This window comes from Ylistrum balloti, unplaced genomic scaffold, assembly GCF_031769215.1.
Source record: "Ylistrum balloti isolate Yb309-2 unplaced genomic scaffold, AGI_CSIRO_Ybal_v1 Utg370196, whole genome shotgun sequence".
Taxonomy (NCBI): domain Eukaryota; kingdom Metazoa; phylum Mollusca; class Bivalvia; order Pectinida; family Pectinidae; genus Ylistrum; species Ylistrum balloti.
Genome location: NW_026782173.1, coordinates 3004811 through 3023458, shown reverse-complemented (window position 1 = coordinate 3023458; position 18648 = coordinate 3004811). Strand labels below are relative to the sequence as shown.

At 35.0% G+C, this 18648-nt stretch overlaps 2 protein-coding genes across 2 annotated transcripts; both read left to right on the top strand.

The window, feature by feature from the left end:
• Positions 1–582: 582 nt before the first annotated feature.
• LOC132551424 (aquaporin-8-like) lies at positions 583–4225 on the top strand. Its single transcript, XM_060215563.1, has 5 exons — positions 583–821; positions 1300–1426; positions 1954–2159; positions 3699–3851; positions 4063–4225. The coding sequence occupies exons 1-5, from the start codon at positions 583–585 to the stop codon at positions 4223–4225; spliced, it is 888 nt and encodes a 295-aa protein (XP_060071546.1).
• A 1617-nt stretch (positions 4226–5842) lies between these two features.
• LOC132551423 (N-acetylglucosamine-1-phosphotransferase subunit gamma-like) lies at positions 5843–16529 on the top strand. The gene is made up of 10 exons (XM_060215562.1): positions 5843–5887; positions 8270–8336; positions 9450–9498; positions 9906–10037; positions 10782–10865; positions 12516–12609; positions 12926–13123; positions 13775–13930; positions 14036–14093; positions 15027–16529. The coding sequence occupies exons 1-10, from the start codon at positions 5843–5845 to the stop codon at positions 15092–15094; spliced, it is 951 nt and encodes a 316-aa protein (XP_060071545.1). The 3' UTR covers positions 15095–16529.
• The last annotated feature ends 2119 nt before the right edge of the window (positions 16530–18648 follow it).

Sequence of the window (18648 nt, the reverse complement as noted above, 5' to 3'; positions counted from 1 at the left end):
CAAGTTTAGGGACGTAGATAAAGCTTTGTCTTCGACTTCAGTAGTTGTGTCTGTGCTCAAGGTCCGCAGCAGCTGTAAATACTGAGAGACTGTTCCATTCCATTATTGGTTATTTGCACTGAACTTTTGAACAACAGCCTGCGACATTTAGGTAATGAAATAAGGATAGTTACCATAATGGATGTTTATGTGATGGGAATACAGAAACAATGAACATTGCTTTTCTTAATATCTAGCATCTTAAATGAATCTAGTTTGAGTCATTTTTCAACATCTACATTCATACTAGGTACTGAACACCGATAACTAAATTTCAGTAGGTCTCTCTGTAATTATCCAGTGGTTATATTAAATGTAAGTGATTTTTTAATAGAACAAATATATTGCATGGTCGTATTGCGTTATTAACCTTTACAAAATTGTCCGATATTGCTCTCTATACTGTATGTGTACTTACTGACATATCAGTACATGAAAAACAAATAAGTGACGGGACACGAGATACAACGTGATGTCACATGATACACTTGACACATGTGAGGACCACACCGGTGCATAAATAGCCCAAGCAAATATTGGAAAATGTCAGATTTCAACAGTATGGCAGAACTGAACAGCGTAGTCCACAGTAATAAGAATTACGATGTAGGTAGATTCCACACCTACGGAAGACCAGTGTTGGCGGAGTTTATAGGTACAACTTTGTTTGTCTTCATTGGTGTACTATCCGCACAGCCTGGGCCCGGTGCTTCCCTAACATCAGTGGGATTAGCACATGGACTGACCATCGCGCTACTAATCATGGGCCTCGGGAAAATCAGGTTAGTTCTACAATCTCTTGATTAATTTATTGAATATGTGTTGTTTAACGGAAGTTGGTCTTGTAGCTGGACGTACCAGAAAAACAAATCAGTCAAAGACTTATAATATGTATAGGTCTTACCAAACGTTGAAAAAGTTAATTGTATGTCATTGGCGTTCTTCTTTTCAATTATTAAATACAGATTATGTTTTAAATGTTAAAGTTGGAATTCATATAACGTCTAGTTATCATGCAATCTGTATTCATATTTATATTACTAAGTTCAATATCTTATCATAAAATCCAAAATCTCATTACTAAGTTCGATATCTTATCATAAAATCCAAAATCCCTTCTGATGGACATTCGAAATCTTACTACAATATGTCAGTATGTCCATGTATCAACATGCCTAACCCAGTTGGGTGTAATCTACTGAGAGGGGTCGGTCTCCTTGTCACAACATTCCGATGTTATACTGATGTCTTGTTTTCTAGTGGCGGTCATTTTAACCCAGCAGTGTCCCTGGGAGTATGTTTGGCAGGCGGTCTCTCCATTGTCCTCACTATTGCGTATGCTGTCGCCCAGATCCTCGGGGGAATGCTTGGTGCTGCATTCGCCAGGGTAAGAGTCAATGTTTTCCTATGTAAAATGATCACCGTTTTGTCAATGTGATGAACATACAAAATAGAAGTTATCTTTGAAGTTCTGTTGTATTAGAAAATTTCCAAGTTCTTCTGCAAGCACTCATAAAATTCTGTATAAAGGTGATGGGTCTACACATTGTGTGATGTTTGACCATCACTTAGCATAAATATAATTGTTTATTTCCCATCTGTGCCATCAGTTATCATTATAATTCCATATCAAGACGGTTTAGTGATTTAAAAATCCATTCGCTGGTTTTGTCTCTACAACTGTAAATGACAAAGCCCAAGCAAGGTGGTATCAGCATTATGTTGATGTGATTTATATTTGATATTGCTTTTACCTTCAATTAAAGACAAATATTTAAAAAAAACCAAACAAGTACATGTTGTTCAATTTGATAAACTATTATCATTTTATTTGTATTAAAATAGCACAAAGTTAACACTTTAATAAATACCTATACATTAAGTCAGCCGGTATGTCACTCTGATTTGCCACAGGCTATAATTGATGACAACATATACAACATGATGGCTGGTGGATCCCATATCCCTAATATAGATGCTGGCTGGGCCATACTCGGAGAAGTAATCCTTACTACTATTCTTGTCCTCTCGGTCATCATGAATGCGGTGAACGAAGAAACAAAGAACGATTTAGCCCCATTCGCCATCGGTTTGGCTGTAGCTGTAGACATTATGGCAGCGTAAGTATTGTTGATGTTGTTGTGAAACACCTAGAGATCCCAAGTTAATTCGTCTATGCATGTTGCACTGATCTTCAGCATGCGTCGGGCATTGTAATTCCTTGAATATTTTATTCAAATGCCAAGCAATAAATTTAACCTCTTTTTTTCCAAAGGCGGGGTTCCAAGCAATGCTAATTTCCCATAAGGAGTGACTTAGATATTGTTTCACCCTTCAACCCTCCTACTTATCACTACTAATTATAGAACTAAATTACTAAACTATAAACGCCGATTGTCACAAAACAGATAAAATATAGTAATTACTTTAACGAAATCGGAAAGTTCGAACCAAAACATAAATATCATAGTGTGTACCCCACATACCCCAATACCATATTTGTTCTTTTGGCATTACTTTCTTAACATTTTCTACTAAGCGGTGACTTTAAACACCTACCATAATTTTTTGTGTAGCATTAAAATCCTCTGCGGGCAATGCCTTTTCTTTATGACGAAATCTTTTGCAAAACCACGGAAAATTGCAGACTATACAATATCTATGTAAACTTTGAATATAACAAATAACAAAAAAGGGGGTACAGTGTATAAACAGAAATATCTAATTATCAAACACTATGTTGCAATTTAAAAAACTGATGATTTGCCAGATTTGGATTCACGTAGTTTGACAAAATATTTTGCTGTCATTTCTAAAGCCTGGTCGGGTTCAATATGACTCAACCTAACCTTGATAGATCTATAACTAAATCCACATGGGTAGTGGAGTTATATCACAGACGAATCAAGCAATTCCTGTGTTTCAAAACACAACTTGCCTCCAACTATTTCCTTGATGCCATCGGAGCACTCGTTACAATAGTAACAGCCTGTCTCAAAGGAATCCGAGGACCCATATATGTTAGAACGCAAGACTGAGACGCAGAGGATAGGACGCTGACTGCCAAACTGAAAGTACGCCTTAGTGTTCACAACAATTTAGCTGAGCGTGTGAAAAATGAGCCCGATCTTACCAGAAGGGGCAAGTCACTAGATGCTACTGCGGATAATTCTGAATTTCCAGAATTAGACATGGAATACCTCGGAAAATATTCTATGGTATATACCAAATATTACTGTTTGGATCCATCATGACAGCTCTGATATCATTAATCCCATAAAGGATTATAATTTGTCCTTAGGCATTAGGTATGGTCGACTTGGACAATTAGAACTGCCTTACTGTAGGATGTAGACCAACACTGACATGGCCAAACGAATTCTAGGACGATGAAGCCTTATTGGATTCCAAATTAGGTTTAATGTGTAAACCTATTTAAATCGTTTAGCATTCTTCTTAGAATAAATGATTCAGCAGTTGTAAGAACATTTGATTTTTGTTGTTATCAGGTAACATGACGGCCATTTTGAAAGTTGAAATTTCAATTTAGTGGGTTGTTAATGTAGGTGACAGTCCATTTGTACTAATTAAACCAAGTGTAAACACTCTATTTCGGTTTACTTTACAATAGTTTTGCTATACTATTGTCAATGTTATAGTGGTGGTACGACCGGCGCCTCTATGAACCCTGCCCGAAGTTTTGGTCCAGCTGTGGCAGCCTCGGCTGTTATACCCCAGGATCCTTGGACTTACCACTACGTGTATTGGGTGGGGCCACTAGGGGGCTCGCTGCTGGCAGCCATCTTACACAGGTAATATTGATTTTTTGATAACCGATCTATATATCGATAATAGAATCAAAGAATTTGATTAGACAACATTAGCGATAATCATGGACTGTTTCCATGTATTCTCTGTTTCTTCAAATACACTAATTAATATTTCTTTGTATCATCTCATATAAAATCGGTCTACAAGAGAAATGTTTAGGATGTTATCAAATAAAAGTATTCATATTTCCAGATTTGCATTTCAGAGTCTTCAATCTGTAGGCAAATCGAAACCTAATTTGCAAAAGTCTCCAGTGTTCAGCATTCCATTGAGTTCGCAAAAGGATCTGGGAAGTATGACGACAAGCGATGTGACCGATAAGGATACAAGTCATATCCCGAACGGGATAAACTAATCGGACAGGGCGCATATCGGCCACGAGTGGCGATAACGATTTTAGACTCCGAAAACCAAATCAAAAACATGAAAATGTGATGTTTGGTTTACATGAGCATAATGTATTAGAAACATGCATTTATAAAATATCTAACAAAATGTGTAAGCAGTGCCTTAAATGTGGAATCATAATCAGCTCTTTACTGAGATAGATGTCCTGTTATCGTCATCGATATTATTGATGTCTACATCGATATTATACGGTGCTGTTGGAGAAGGATGTTGCAAACCTGCATTTATTCCTTAATTCATGATTTCGTACAACGCTGTTTATGAAATATTAGTCTACATATTAACAAACTATATGACATAAATATCTTAATAAATCATTATCGCAAAAAAAAAGATCTGTCTTGTTATCGGCCGATAGCGGTATATCTTGTAGTACTCTTGAAATGTGACCAGGTGGAAGGCAAAGTACATTTCGCATTAAGGATGACAGATTAGTAAGTGCATCTCGCATTAAGGATGACAGATTAGTCTAGGAACAAATACTTGCCACAAATTACCTTTAAGAAGGAGAGAAAGAGATGCTTTATCTTTCCAATTATTTTCTTGTTGGACTTTAGTTGGGGTGGTCTGGAGAGCCTGTGTGGGTAAGCGGAAAGGATCGCTTTCTGACGCTTTCCATATACTTTGCACTGCCTGTTTTTTGTCGGTATGTTTGCTTATGTAATTTTGTAATTGTTTCTTTTGTTCAAACTTTTTCTGACAAATTCTACATTGGAGCTGAAAATGTCCATCTTCTCGGAGAGTACGCTTTTCTAATACTGCCTTTAAAATGTAACTTTTTGTCACATGCAGGACACACTCAAGGATTGCTTGAAATATGTATATTAAAGTGATGCTGCACTGTCGCGCTTGAAAAATAATTGGTCACACGTTTCGTATTTGGCGTACCCAGAATGACGTCTTTCATGTTGCCTCAAGCTGCTTTTATTTCTAAAGTTTATCACACACTGCACACACAGGAATAATGGTGTAGAGTAAAACAATGTTTTGTCAATGATCTCAAGTCCATGATTAAATAAGTGCTGCACGTGCATAACGTCACCATATCGGTTACAACTTTGTTTGTTCTCTATATCACTAAAATTCTTTTTCGCATTAAACAGCCAAATATACTAATATACTCATTGCTGACTGATAATTTGGTATATTTTATCCACTTTTGACATTTCTGTTACGGCGGAAAAACTCCGTATTCTCTCTGTCTTGTCTGTTTTGATTCTTGTTTTGAAGTGTTTGCAGAAACTACAGCACATATGATTGTACTAAATATTTTCCATAAAGTGTTATTCGTCCCGCGCACTTGTTAGATTCTACAACTATCAACGATAAAACAATCAAAACACATTATGCTTACCTCTAAGCGGTACTTTCCTGACTGTTCTCCTATCAGTTCCAAGTCACGTGTTTACCCCCGTTGTCATTCGCGGATAACATAACAGCTTGCAGAGCAGTAAAAATGAGGAACAAGACTGTATGGCTCTGTAACAATATATACATTCGTAACACCAACGGTCAGATATCTAGCAACCACGTTTTCATCAAGACAAATGTAAAACTGTGCGCGATGGCAGCACAAGATGGAAGGTGTACAGCCATTGATATTTATGGAGTCAGAAAAGGTTATTGATGTCACCAGTGATGTTAAACTAACATCTGACAAACATATTTGAGAAAAAGTGAACAAAGTTGGTCATGGGAGTGTTGCATGGATTACGTCAACCCACATCGTTTTAGTATACCCTGCTTAGTTAGACCTTGTATTCCAGTGACAACATTTAAACTGTTCAACGTGAATCAACAAAACAAGAACTTTCTAATCCATCCTATACGCAGAGCGGATCACGTGGTGACATGGTTATAGTTTGATGACAGAGATTTATATAATTGTATGTAATTATATGACGTTACGCTGAATTTTGCCTGATGACGGACGCCAAAATAATTGCTCCGCGCGGAAATATAATTCCAAACTTCATCGGATATAACAGCAATGTCATAAATGTTTATGGATCAACTTGTTCATGACATGTTAAATTGCTTATTTCAATAACTATTCGTATTTCAAAACGTAATATTTAAGTATTCAGAGAGTAATTCTGTCGAATGTGACAGGTGTAACCGAACAATGGCAGCACCAGTTGCAGGATAGAGATCTGCCGCTGATCTTTTGTCCAGACACAGTGTCAAAGTTAAATTTCTGTTACCGATTGTCTGTCTGAAGGCTGACATATACGTTTTTTTTCTTTATAATAATCATAGTGTTATTTTAAACTCGTTATTTTCAAATTTTGATAAACTCTTCAGCATTTCGATGGAGTAGAGACGTGAATCTATTTAAGTATTTATATATCAGTTAAAGCTCGTGCACTTTGATGTTTTTTATATGGAGGGATTGGTAATGAAGACAGACATACAACCTTTATATATTCATATCAAATACAATTAGCATTAGAATTCAAATGAACATAACTTCAGGTGATAATTCATAGAAAATGTGAAACACACACTGAAGATGCCATCTTAAATTGTAATACAGGTTATCTGTCTTATAAGTGTAAGGATAGGGTTGCAGGGTTTGATGATATGGAGATATTTGAATTTTCGCGATATCAGCATAATAATTCATTAATGTATATCTGAAACCCAACCTCGAAATAATGGCCACATGCTTGTCATCTTTGGTTTTTCGGTTACACGAATACAAGCACAAAATATTTCAATATTAGGAGAAAACTACACATGTAACAAGACTTCTAATTTCTCACTTCGTCGTGTGTAACGTAACAGTAGCACAGTGGTGAGCTCGGTCTGGCTATGTTCTTATAGACTTGAAATATACAGCTTCGACACGGTATTTGTACATTTCGGGGAGGGATGTGTAAATCTTCTATAAACTCCACACTAGACAATAATTCGAGCACATAACTGCGATTAGCCTGAGTGGACCATAGATTCAGCACCCGGTGTTTATTACGTATATATACATGTATAATGTCTTCATGGTACAAATTACACAATAAAACCTTCACCATATAAAAAGCCCCTCCGACATACCACACTCGTAAGTATAACCAAAAAGAATTTTAACTAATAAGCCAAACCGAGACACCCAACCTGAAGACCTTAAAAGAAACACAGGCGGTGCACCAACCCTCAAGGCTCAATGCGATGGATTTCAAACAAACTAAAGAATAACATGCTATAAATGTATACGAAAATGCTATGCGTTATCATAAAGCTAGGGTATTTTTTTTTATACAATATAGATCATATAGAGCCTAGAATATGGTGATGAAGAACGACATGATTAGAATATAATTTTATTAATACATTTTTAAATGTACGGATTAATATTGGTGTCCACGGTTAGATTACCTAATACCTCACCTGCCCTAACACTCTCTCTCCTGCTCTAGAACGTACGCGTGCAGATCACGTGTCACTCTTTTATTTGACGATCGCACCTAAACATGTTATGCAAACACACCAAGAACGTACCCATAGCACAATTATTTCCCATATCCTCCGAAACGTGGAAAATATATAAATAATGAGAGGTTTTCACGAGTTATATCTATTTTCAGTTTCAAAGCAAAAACATGCATGCGGATCAAACATTCATATAAAAATATGAGAAGCAAAACTGTATGTTGGAGATTTAGTGTTTTTTATTGATATTATAACAAGGGACACAATAAAAAATAAATACAATATCTCACATTCATCAAAAGTTTGAGTCACAAATCACTTTAACCTATATCCATTCATTACATAATTCCACAGAATTTTACCATCGAATATTATTATTGTCAGATCGAAATAAAGAGAACTCTGCTTTGCATTTGATGCATCAATGGGAGATGGGACATACTATCCAAACAAAAATGTTGTTTAGTATCGCCAACGATGTGTCAATCTGAATCAACACAACGCTTTTTCTTTTGGCACTGTGCTACAAGCGTGTATATCACCATGAACTCTATTGAGTGAGGTGGAGATATACAACATGAAGACGGGTATTGTGCTAGCGTTTTTTCTGAAGTGCTTCCTAACTTCAGGTATATATCACGAAGGAACTCGTGGTTGTTTTGATAAAAACAATCATCAAATATATTTATTTTAAGTTGTCATGGCGCCATATTGTAGCAGTCAATCAGGCAGAACCTGGCCGTAATCAGATATTGCTCTGTTAAGACTCACGAATTTTGGTCGGTTGCCTGTCTACCAAGAGGTGAAGTACCTCATTTGAGTTCCCAATTATGGTCAGTTTCAGAGCACTATCCATGCATAAAACATAACTCGGTTGCGTTAATTAAAACGTGTCGGATATCGCGTTTACTTCCGTGGATTTTTAGCTATGCCAAAACTGCTTCTATCGATGAGAAATTGACTTTTAATGCGATAAATAGAATGCAAAAAAGTTTTGCATTTGCACCAGTATTAAATAGATTGGTTAATATGCATTTAATTTGTTCAATAATTCAACAACACATACATACATTATCCTTGACACTTTAGTTTCGGATACCTTAAGATTCGTATATCGTTATCCACGCTACAGCAATGAACTACAACTAACAAATACATAAATGAAAACTATAATATATATTTTCTAAAAATTGATCAGTGAAACATCTGTATTTTCCGCAAAAAAAAATAGCCACAGATACGACCTCAAAACTCGAATTCGCTCACCTGAAATAACTGACATGTGTATCGGAAATGTGAAAGCATTTCTGTTTCTGATGACATCATGGAATCACAGAAACACTTGGGTTAGGTTACAGTCATTAGGTGTCTCCCTGTAGTAGTCGATGGATACCTCACTGAATTACATACATAGTGAGCAATATCAGAAAGGTGTGTAAATTTTAAATTGAACATGCAAACTTTTTTGACAGATTATTTCATAAAGAAATTTTCCAAACAGCCAAACATGTCTTATATTCATTGTTTTGTTAATATCAACAATTCCCATTGAGGTCAAATATCAGAATGAAAAATATGTGTACAACATATCATAGTTATACTTCAGCAAATTACATGTATCTCAAATGGAAAGGAATAAGAAGGAGAAAACTAGCCTTGACTTGATGTGTGAAGTTATTGACTTGAGGTTTGGTACTTCTGTTGTAAATTAACACTGTATTCCTAAGGTATTATACTTTCAGATGGTGAAGTTGTCAATATGAAAATTGTAGAGGAACCCTCAAATTACGGGTAAGTCATGAATATCAACTCCCTAATGTAGGAGAGAAAAGAATGCCGTATTCCTGTGAAAGTACTGCTCTTGTTGATCAATCATTTAATTGCACTGAAGTAAAAATATGTTTAAAACTAGTTCATCCAAAAAATTCTTTTTTCCTATCCCCACTGGAGATTCACTATAGCTAACACTTTTAAAAAGACTGATTTGTTAATAAAAGATTTGAATTCAAATTAAAAATCAATGCAACGAGGACATGGTCTGAACGAAAGAAAGATTCACATTGATAGTTTTGAAAAAGTACAAGGAAAGTAAGACTTTCTTGATGTTGTAGTTTATTTATGTGTCCTTTGAAGTAGAACTACATGTATAGTCTAAACCATAATGTTAAAGCTAATTGTAACTAATATTTTCATTATAGTTTCAACAATTATAATGTGGGAGTCAACAATGATGAGACAAAGTTGAAGATGCGTGTAAAACCATCAAATTTCTCTGGACCTCCACATCTAAGGACTTTTGAGCATAAATGCTTTGAAAAACAAATATTAGGGTATGTATGCAATTTCTTTTTATATGTGGAAAGATTGAAAACATTAACATTTTTTTTTTATATTATTGCAATATTTGTTTATATTGACATTTTCTCAGAGAATTGCGAGGCCTGTCTAAAACCATGTGTGTTTTTCTCTTGTATTACAATGGGAAATAAGAGAGTTTTGTTTGGCTTGTTATTGCAAGCTTTATTGAGTAATTAGGGAACCCTAATGTGTGTATGCTGCCTAGTAGTTGATAAGCTAGAATTAATTTTCATATGCCCACCAAACAAATTTTATGGGATACATTATAGAATAATGTCCATCTGTATTTCTACTGACCTCTTTCTCACTGTGAAATGAAATGGTGTTTTCTTGAACAGCATTTTGAATTGAGAAATGTTTCAAGAGTTACTGCTCTTTATATTTTCACTTTCTAAATATTGTCCAGTCACATGTTTCAAACTTGGGAGACTTATTACTTATAGCATCATTTTTTTTGTTTTTCTGAATGGCATTTAAATTAAAAAAATTGTGGAGCAAATTCAAATTAATGTCCTTCATATTTTCAACTTTCCAAAGATTTCTTCTGACAAGCTTCAACCACAATCTTTGTATGTTTATTATCAAAACATGAAACACTTTTTTCCACATGTCATTTTAATTTGACTAGTTTTGGAAATTAATGTATCTGTTGAATTGTAGTGAAGATGCATAAATGCCTTTTAACACAATAATGTAGTGTACTTTACCATTTTCAGTTACAAGTATGAGTTTTGTCCATTTTCAAATGTGACTCAACATGAGCAGTCATATAGGTGGAATCCATTTCATGGAGTGTTAGGGTAAGTTTGTGTACTATTGTGTGTATGTAATTTGTGAATACACATGTGATATGGATACATGTGTTAACATATATGTATATGTATATATGCAAGCTTTTCTTTGTCTAGAGATCTCCTGGTTTTCAAGCCGTCTCTTCCAAATTCATTTTATTCTATCACCATGACAAGAAGCTGTGTTTTCTGGAATGGCAGTTTGATTAAACTATCTTTGGGTCTTCAGAATTTCAAACTTGTCTTGAGATCTGCTTTTTCAGTTTTAAACCAATTTCTTTGAAACATGGTTGGCCTTGTAACTTTTAGATGCGATTGTGGTTTCTGAACAGTATTAAAATTGAATTGTTTTAGGAGGAGTTATCATTATCATTTTTCATCTTTTTTAGGTTACCTGAGACAAAGTCTCGGGGTGACCTATTGTGATCCCCTTTTGTCTCGCGTAGTGCATCATGTGGCGTAAACTTTATTCCACTTCTGAAAAACTCCTGAACCGATTTCAATGAAATTTTACCAAAAATCTTCCATGGCTTAAGGTGCTCCAAAATTATAAATTATATGGTTCCCAACCCCCAGGGGCTGGGCCAAAAAGGGTCAAATTGATTGAAACTTCAAAACTCGTCTCAAATCCCAGGTATGGTGGAATCAAGTACTCATCAAGGATGGAAAGACCTTCAGATGCTTTATCAAAGTTGTAAATTTCATGACCCCAGGTTGTCACATTTCCTCCGGGGAGGAGGTAAAGTTTACTATAGTTTATATAGGATCACAGTTTTGAACATTATTTGCTTATTTTCTATTGGAAATAGTTAAAGCCTAGATAGAATTATTAGTTTAAGATGACATTTTAATGAGATGCACATATTACCCTTGACTGACTCACAGGGGTTGATGGGTGGGGCCAAAAGTGGGTCAAATTGACTCAATTTTCAAAGATGTTCTTCCACTGTTCCTGGATGGAAGATTTTATATAGGAAAATTCAAATCTTGAGTGAATTTTTTTTTAATTCTCCCTTAGCCAGAAGCCTTAGCTTGGGATGGCTTGCATTATGTGTACAATATAGTTAAAGTGATATTACTTTTTTTAACAAAAACATTTTTATGACATGTTACGAGAATAGAGGTCAGTCAGGTGACCTTAAGGCCCTTGGGCCTCTTGTTATTTTTTCAGCTTTTCAGAACTGATCTCTTTAAAATTTGTTAGGCTTTATCATCAAGATATAGAGCAGATTTCAGCAATGGCAGTTTGACTTGATGGGCTTTGGAAGAGTTATTTCTTTTGTCTGGAGATCCTCTTCTTGTTTTTCGTTTAATATGATTCAAACTTTATAATATTGATATTAGTGACTTGAAATGGAGTTTTCTTACTTGCATTTTGATGAGATAATATTTATTTACTTATTTAAAGGGTTTTACATTCCCTATTATGACATTTCGGTCTATCATGCAGATGAATATGTTATGGCTTCATTTCTATTTACGTATTTAATTTTTATACAGTATTATATTTTTTCATTGTGTTTGAGTATTATGTGTTGTCAAGTTTAACTTAATATATTGTTTTCTTACATAATTCCTGTGAATGGTCTTAAAGGTATTATTATATACTTTTCTTGTTAATTGTATATCTGTTCAGATCTATGGGTTTGCTGATTTCAGAGTATGGCAGGAATGGGAGATAGAAGACAACAAGTTTGTGGCCATGATTATGAGGGAAGGAGAAAGATGTGGAGACATATCCAGAAGTACAAGGGTGCTGTATTTAGAAAGTTTCACTGTAGTTGTGGTTGTGGAAACATAACATAACAAAATACACGTAATTTTAAAAGTCCTAACCAGCTAGAGTTATGTCCCTTCTTAATAAAAAGACAAATATTACAGAGATATAAAATATGGTGCAAGAAAAAAAGTACTTTTCCCATTGTAAATGAAATTAAAACTTGATATTTAATTTCTAGTTATGAGTGAAAATATGGAAGATTTGAGTCTGGGATTCAAACTGGTTATCCAATATCCAGAATTTTGTAATGTGTAATACTATAATATATGAGTCTTTTTTACTTTAACAGGTTTTGTTTGAATGTGCAGAGAGTAATGAGATTCTGAATGTTACTGAGAACAGTAAGTGTCACTATCAGTTACAATTCTCCACACCACTGGTATGTGCAGAACATTCCATGTTGGTGTACCCAAACCTGCCACCCCATCTTCGTCTGGCATGGGACCATCTACAGGGCCAGTACCAACGTGAAGAAATTACTCGCAAGGTCAGAATACAATCACAGGAAAGACAAACCACTTGTTTATGATTTAATGTGTAATATTTCTTTGGTGAGTTAGTGGAAATTGCTACCTGCAACATTCAACCAATATATATTTTTTTGATTATGGTTGTGGTAATGCACACACACAAATAAGCTCCATCCCACACTTATCCTATAAGTCATTTCTAAATTTATATTAACCATGATAGAACCCCACTGTTGTGTGATAAAACTGCACAACATGTGCAAGAATATGTGAAAACTTATTTCATCCAATTTTCTTATTGTGCAAACATTGTATGCACATCATGCAGACATTGTGCACACGTTGCACATCATGTAAAATTGTGCAATCCCATAAATGTTGAAAAACATCAAGCATATGTATAATAATTTAACTTCAGAATTTTGTTTAAAATAAAAAAAAACACAATAATAAAAAGAAATTAAAATTACACAGTATATAGAATGATGTGTGAGATTGTTTTTTAGCTTCTAAAATATTTAATGCAAAAAAGAGCACAGTGCCTGTGTACTATCATGTGTTAAACTGTTATGTTAAAACCCTTCTTTTCAAAATATGAAAAAACTTCTGTTGGTATTGCAAATAGATGATTGATATGAATATATCACAACCTATTGATACCTTTTCAGGGGTATGATAAACGTTTGAAGAAAATATTCATAGAAGCTGGATATTGTTTGTCAGAAAGCGTCCAACAAGTGATTGCCAAAGCAGCAGTTGAACAGGAGAAGCTGGAAGAGAAAGAACAGAAGGGTGAATTTGATACCCTTTATCAGTGTAAGGAGGTAAGATATAATGTCTATCATTTATTACAATTCTACCTGTATTACTTTGGTATTATAATTTGCTGAAGAGATAAAATTGAATATTCTTTTGTGTTAATTTTTCAGGAATATCACAAACTGAAAAAGGAAGCAGAAGGACTGAGAGCACTGTTGGCTGTGAAAAGTAAGGTTTTGTAATACCTTAAAATAAGTCATATCTAATAATGACATTAGAAAATAGAGAGAAGATACTGCACATGAATCCCACAGTGTAAATGCAAAATATCGCATTGGACATACTCAGACTAAGTTTGTCCACAGCCTGAAACATGTACAACCTTGTCATTATACATCTGGGTAAACTTGTCATTAGTCATTCTGTGGCAGTCAGGTTATGGCATTTATGATGATACATCTTCATCCGTCTTTTGATGGGTGCAAGCACATTACATTCATTAGTTAAGTAATCTGTTACTATCATCTTTAAAATACTAGAGTCACCTATTCGTGTCTTCTTTATGACAAACACTCACCAACTAATTCTTTCCCAATCTATGAATAAGTAACTAATTCTCGGTCCCTCTAAAACAGACCTAATAATTCTCAGGGTGTCTGTAACAAAGTCACTAACTCTCACCCTCTCATTGAAAGTCACTAATTCTCACCCTCTCATTGAAAGTCACTAATTCTCACCCTCTCTATAACAAAGTCACTAATTCTTATCCTCTCTTTGAAAGTCACTAATTCTCACCCTCTCATTGAAAATCACTAATTCTCACACTTTCTATAACAAAGTCACTAATTCTTATCCCCTCTTTGAAAATTACTAATTCTCAACCTCTCTACATTGAAGTCACTAATTCTCACTCTCTCTTTGAAAGTCACTAATTCTCACCCTCTCTTTGAAAGTCACTTATTCTCATCCTCTCTGTAGCAAAGTCACAAAACCTCACCTTGTCTTTAACAGTGTCACTAATTCTCAACCTCTCTACATTGAAGTCACCAATTCTCACCCTTTCTATAACAAAGTCACTAATTCTCACCCTCTCTACATTGAGGTCACTAATTCTCATCCTGTCTATAACATAGTCACTGATTCTCACCCTTTCTACGACAGATGATGAAGTTCCAGTCCCACAGCCAGTAGATGCAGGACCAGACCATGCCAACAATACAGTTGTGTGAGAAAGGAAGTAATCTTCATCGGAATATGTCATTATTTATACTGTCACTCTGTAAATGTTGGATGTGTATGAAGATTGTAACAGTTTGAGTCTTATTGATGCTTGATTGATGAAATTCAGGTTTGAATGATGGTGAGAGATCAACAGACGCTGTAAGTTTAAGTTTGAATGTAAGTGTAAGTTTCAATGTAAGTTTTAGTTTGAATGTGTAATTTAAAAGTGTGATATATTGTTTATATATTTGTGTTATATCTTTTTCTAAATGAGTCTCTCAGAAGTTTTGTTGGCCATCCCAGATAGGTTTTAAATGTCTGATATTTGTCATGTTATTTCAGGTGTCATACATTGTCATGTCTTTTAGACGCCCATTCAAAATTTTGATGTGATACACAATGGTACGGTATTGTCTGTCCACTGTAAATTTTTCTTTCTCCAGAGGCTATCTCCCTCAGTTTTCAACCAATTTCTTTCAAGTTTGGTTGGCTTAATCATCATCACATGAAATGGTGTGTCTTAAATTACATTGGCGATTTTACAATTTAGGGAGAGTTGTTGCCCTTGTTTTGTTTAACATTTTTATCTTCTCCAGAGATTTTTTTCAGTTTCCCCTAAATCCCTTTATCATTACAATATATATCACTGTTTTGACTCATTATTATCATTTTCATATCATGAATATTTCTTGGGCATATATAAGACATATATTGCCCCTCCTTTTGTTTGATAAATCTGTAGTGCTTGTGGGAAAGAGTGTTCAGAAATATTATATGTTTAACACATGATGTCCATTATAGTTGATCAACCATTCCAAGTATGTCTATTGTTAATTGTTCTTTGGTATAGTAACATGCAGAACACATGGGGAAACCGCTGTAATTATTTTGCATGGACACTTTGTTATAATGAAATTTTGGCCTAGTTTGATCACCAACTATAGTTACATCAGTTGTACTATAGTAATTGGTTGGTCTTTGTTGGTATATGTGACGGCATCAGAAGAAAATGCTTGCATATAGAAATGGTTAATGATCCAGCTTTCTCTTTGTTAGTTTCTTGGTGTCTCACAATGTGGCAGACTGTATGTGGTTGTCATGATATTCCATTTACCCGAGTCACAGGTTAGGAAAAATACTCTGGCATCCAATTGTTGATTACTTATTGTCTATCCTATACATGATAAAATCATCACAGAATATTAAGTTGTCACTCCTGTCATTATCTATACAATTGTACATCCAAAATGCATCTCTCTAGAAATCCAACAATATCTTCTTTTTGAGATGTTTGTGAACGATTACAATCACATATTTCTACATGTACATACAAGTTCTTGTATGGCTCTCATTTGTAAAACATTTTATATTTGAAAATAAACTGGAGATTTTGATATAATGTCAAATATTGTAATACAGTTTACAAAGTGCAATGGTATGTTAGAGTACTTTCATTTTAACAGTGAAAGTACTATATCAAATAAATTTTGATCATATGTATTTCAGACGCTTTTATGTTTATTTCAAAACTGACAAGGAAAATTTGTTTGTTTTACTGAAGACGACCTGCAAATGCTACTTTGATCTGTGTTCTTCCACACTTCAGTGATTAATCTGAATATTGAGTGACAGTTTTTGTATCTTCCACACGCAGGATATAAAAGCTAAAGACTAGAACTGGTATTAATCTACAATAAATGAAACTGACATCAGTGTCTACATTTGCTTTACTAGTTTAATTTGTCAGACCTACATTTTACCATTGATTGACTAAATTTGTATCCTTGACACAGCTAAGGATCGATGTTCTATTTCATCTGCTGTCAGAATATATATCAATTTAGTCAGTGTAAGAGTAGATACAGGTACCATATGGCATATGGGTTAAACACACTTCTATGACATAAGCTGACATAAATAATGTCATGTTTAGTTATTTGAAAGAAAAAAAAGACATTTCAGCGAATTATCATCCCCAACTGACATGCTTTCTTACCAAGGTGAAACCATATACTAAGTACGAAGTTCCACTGACTAATGATGTGGGAGATAAAGTATGTACAAACTTTTTCTTTGAATGTAGGTTAAAGGCCAAAATATAGGTCAGGGTGGCCTTATTTTGATACATGACAATTGCTTAACTAAGGAGTATTCATACCCCAAGCATGAAGTTCTGGTGGCAAGTAGTGTAGAAGATGGAGCCCAGCCAAGATAGTTGAAGGAAGACAGACTGATTGATGGAAAAACACAATACAGAACTAGAGGCCCCCTACACTCCCTTGTTTCCCAGTTGGAGACTTAATATATATTTGCCGTTTTTTCTGCTAATAAGAACAAAAAAGAAAAATGTAATATCAAATTATAGATACCCCACAATGAAGCAGACCTTGTGTAATGATAACTATCTGTTATATACGAGGGCTGATTGATAAGTTGTGAGCGTTTTCTTGAAGAAGTTCAGAAGGGATGTCTTTTTTTCAACTCTACTATTCCCTGACTATTTAAGACTGTGTACCCAAAGACTTGTGTCATTTGATCAGTTTATACTGAAGAGGTAGCACTCTGAAGTAAACAAAGCAAGTGATTTTTGCAAAATGGACAAAATTGCTGAAAGAGCAGTGATTCAATATTTGCATAATAAAGGTCTAGCACCTAAGGCTATCCATACTGATATGGTAGCAAAACTAGTGAATGATGACTCTGCATCTGCTACAGTGAAAAGGTGGGTGGCAGAGTTTAAGCGTGGCAGGCAAAGCCTTGGGGATGTCGTCTGTCCTAGAAGGCTGTCACTATTGCAACCCCACCCCAGAAATGGTTAATAAAATCCATGATATTGTTATGGATGACAGGTGTGTTACAGAGAGATATATAGCAAGTACAGGTGGGATTTCACAGGAAAGAGGATATTCATTCTTATAGAAGATCTTGCGATAAGAAAGCTCTCGGCCGTTAGGTACCCAGACTTCTGATAGTTGATCAGAAGCACACCAGGTGGAATCTGTCGCATGCTATAAGTGCTATAGGCTTTCTGGGATGCTGATGGTATTCTGATGGTAAATTATCTGCAAACGGGACAAACAATCAATTACACATATTATGCATCACTTCTTATGCAGTTAAGAGAAAATATTAAACTTGACCATCGCAGAAAGATTAGTAAAGATGTGTTTTTCCACCAGGATAATGCCCGTGTTCACATGTCTGCCATTGCCATGGCTGTCATTAACGATTGTGGCTTTGAATTAATTGAGCATCCACCTTATTCACCTGATCTCACTCCATCAGACTGTTATCTATTTCCAAAATGGGAAAAGACCATTCCAAGTACCCACTCTCGGTCAGATTATGATATAATTCAAGAAAAAGTGGCAATGAGGCCCTTAAACATCACTGGCAAAAGTGTATAGATACTGAAGGGGATTATGTTGAAAAATAATGCAATATGTCTGCAAAACGTCAAACCCTTAAATATGAGGCTCACAACTTATCAATCAGCCCACATACTTAACAAGTGTGACATTTATCAACTGCATGAGGCGTATATAGCAGCATACTGTCTCCA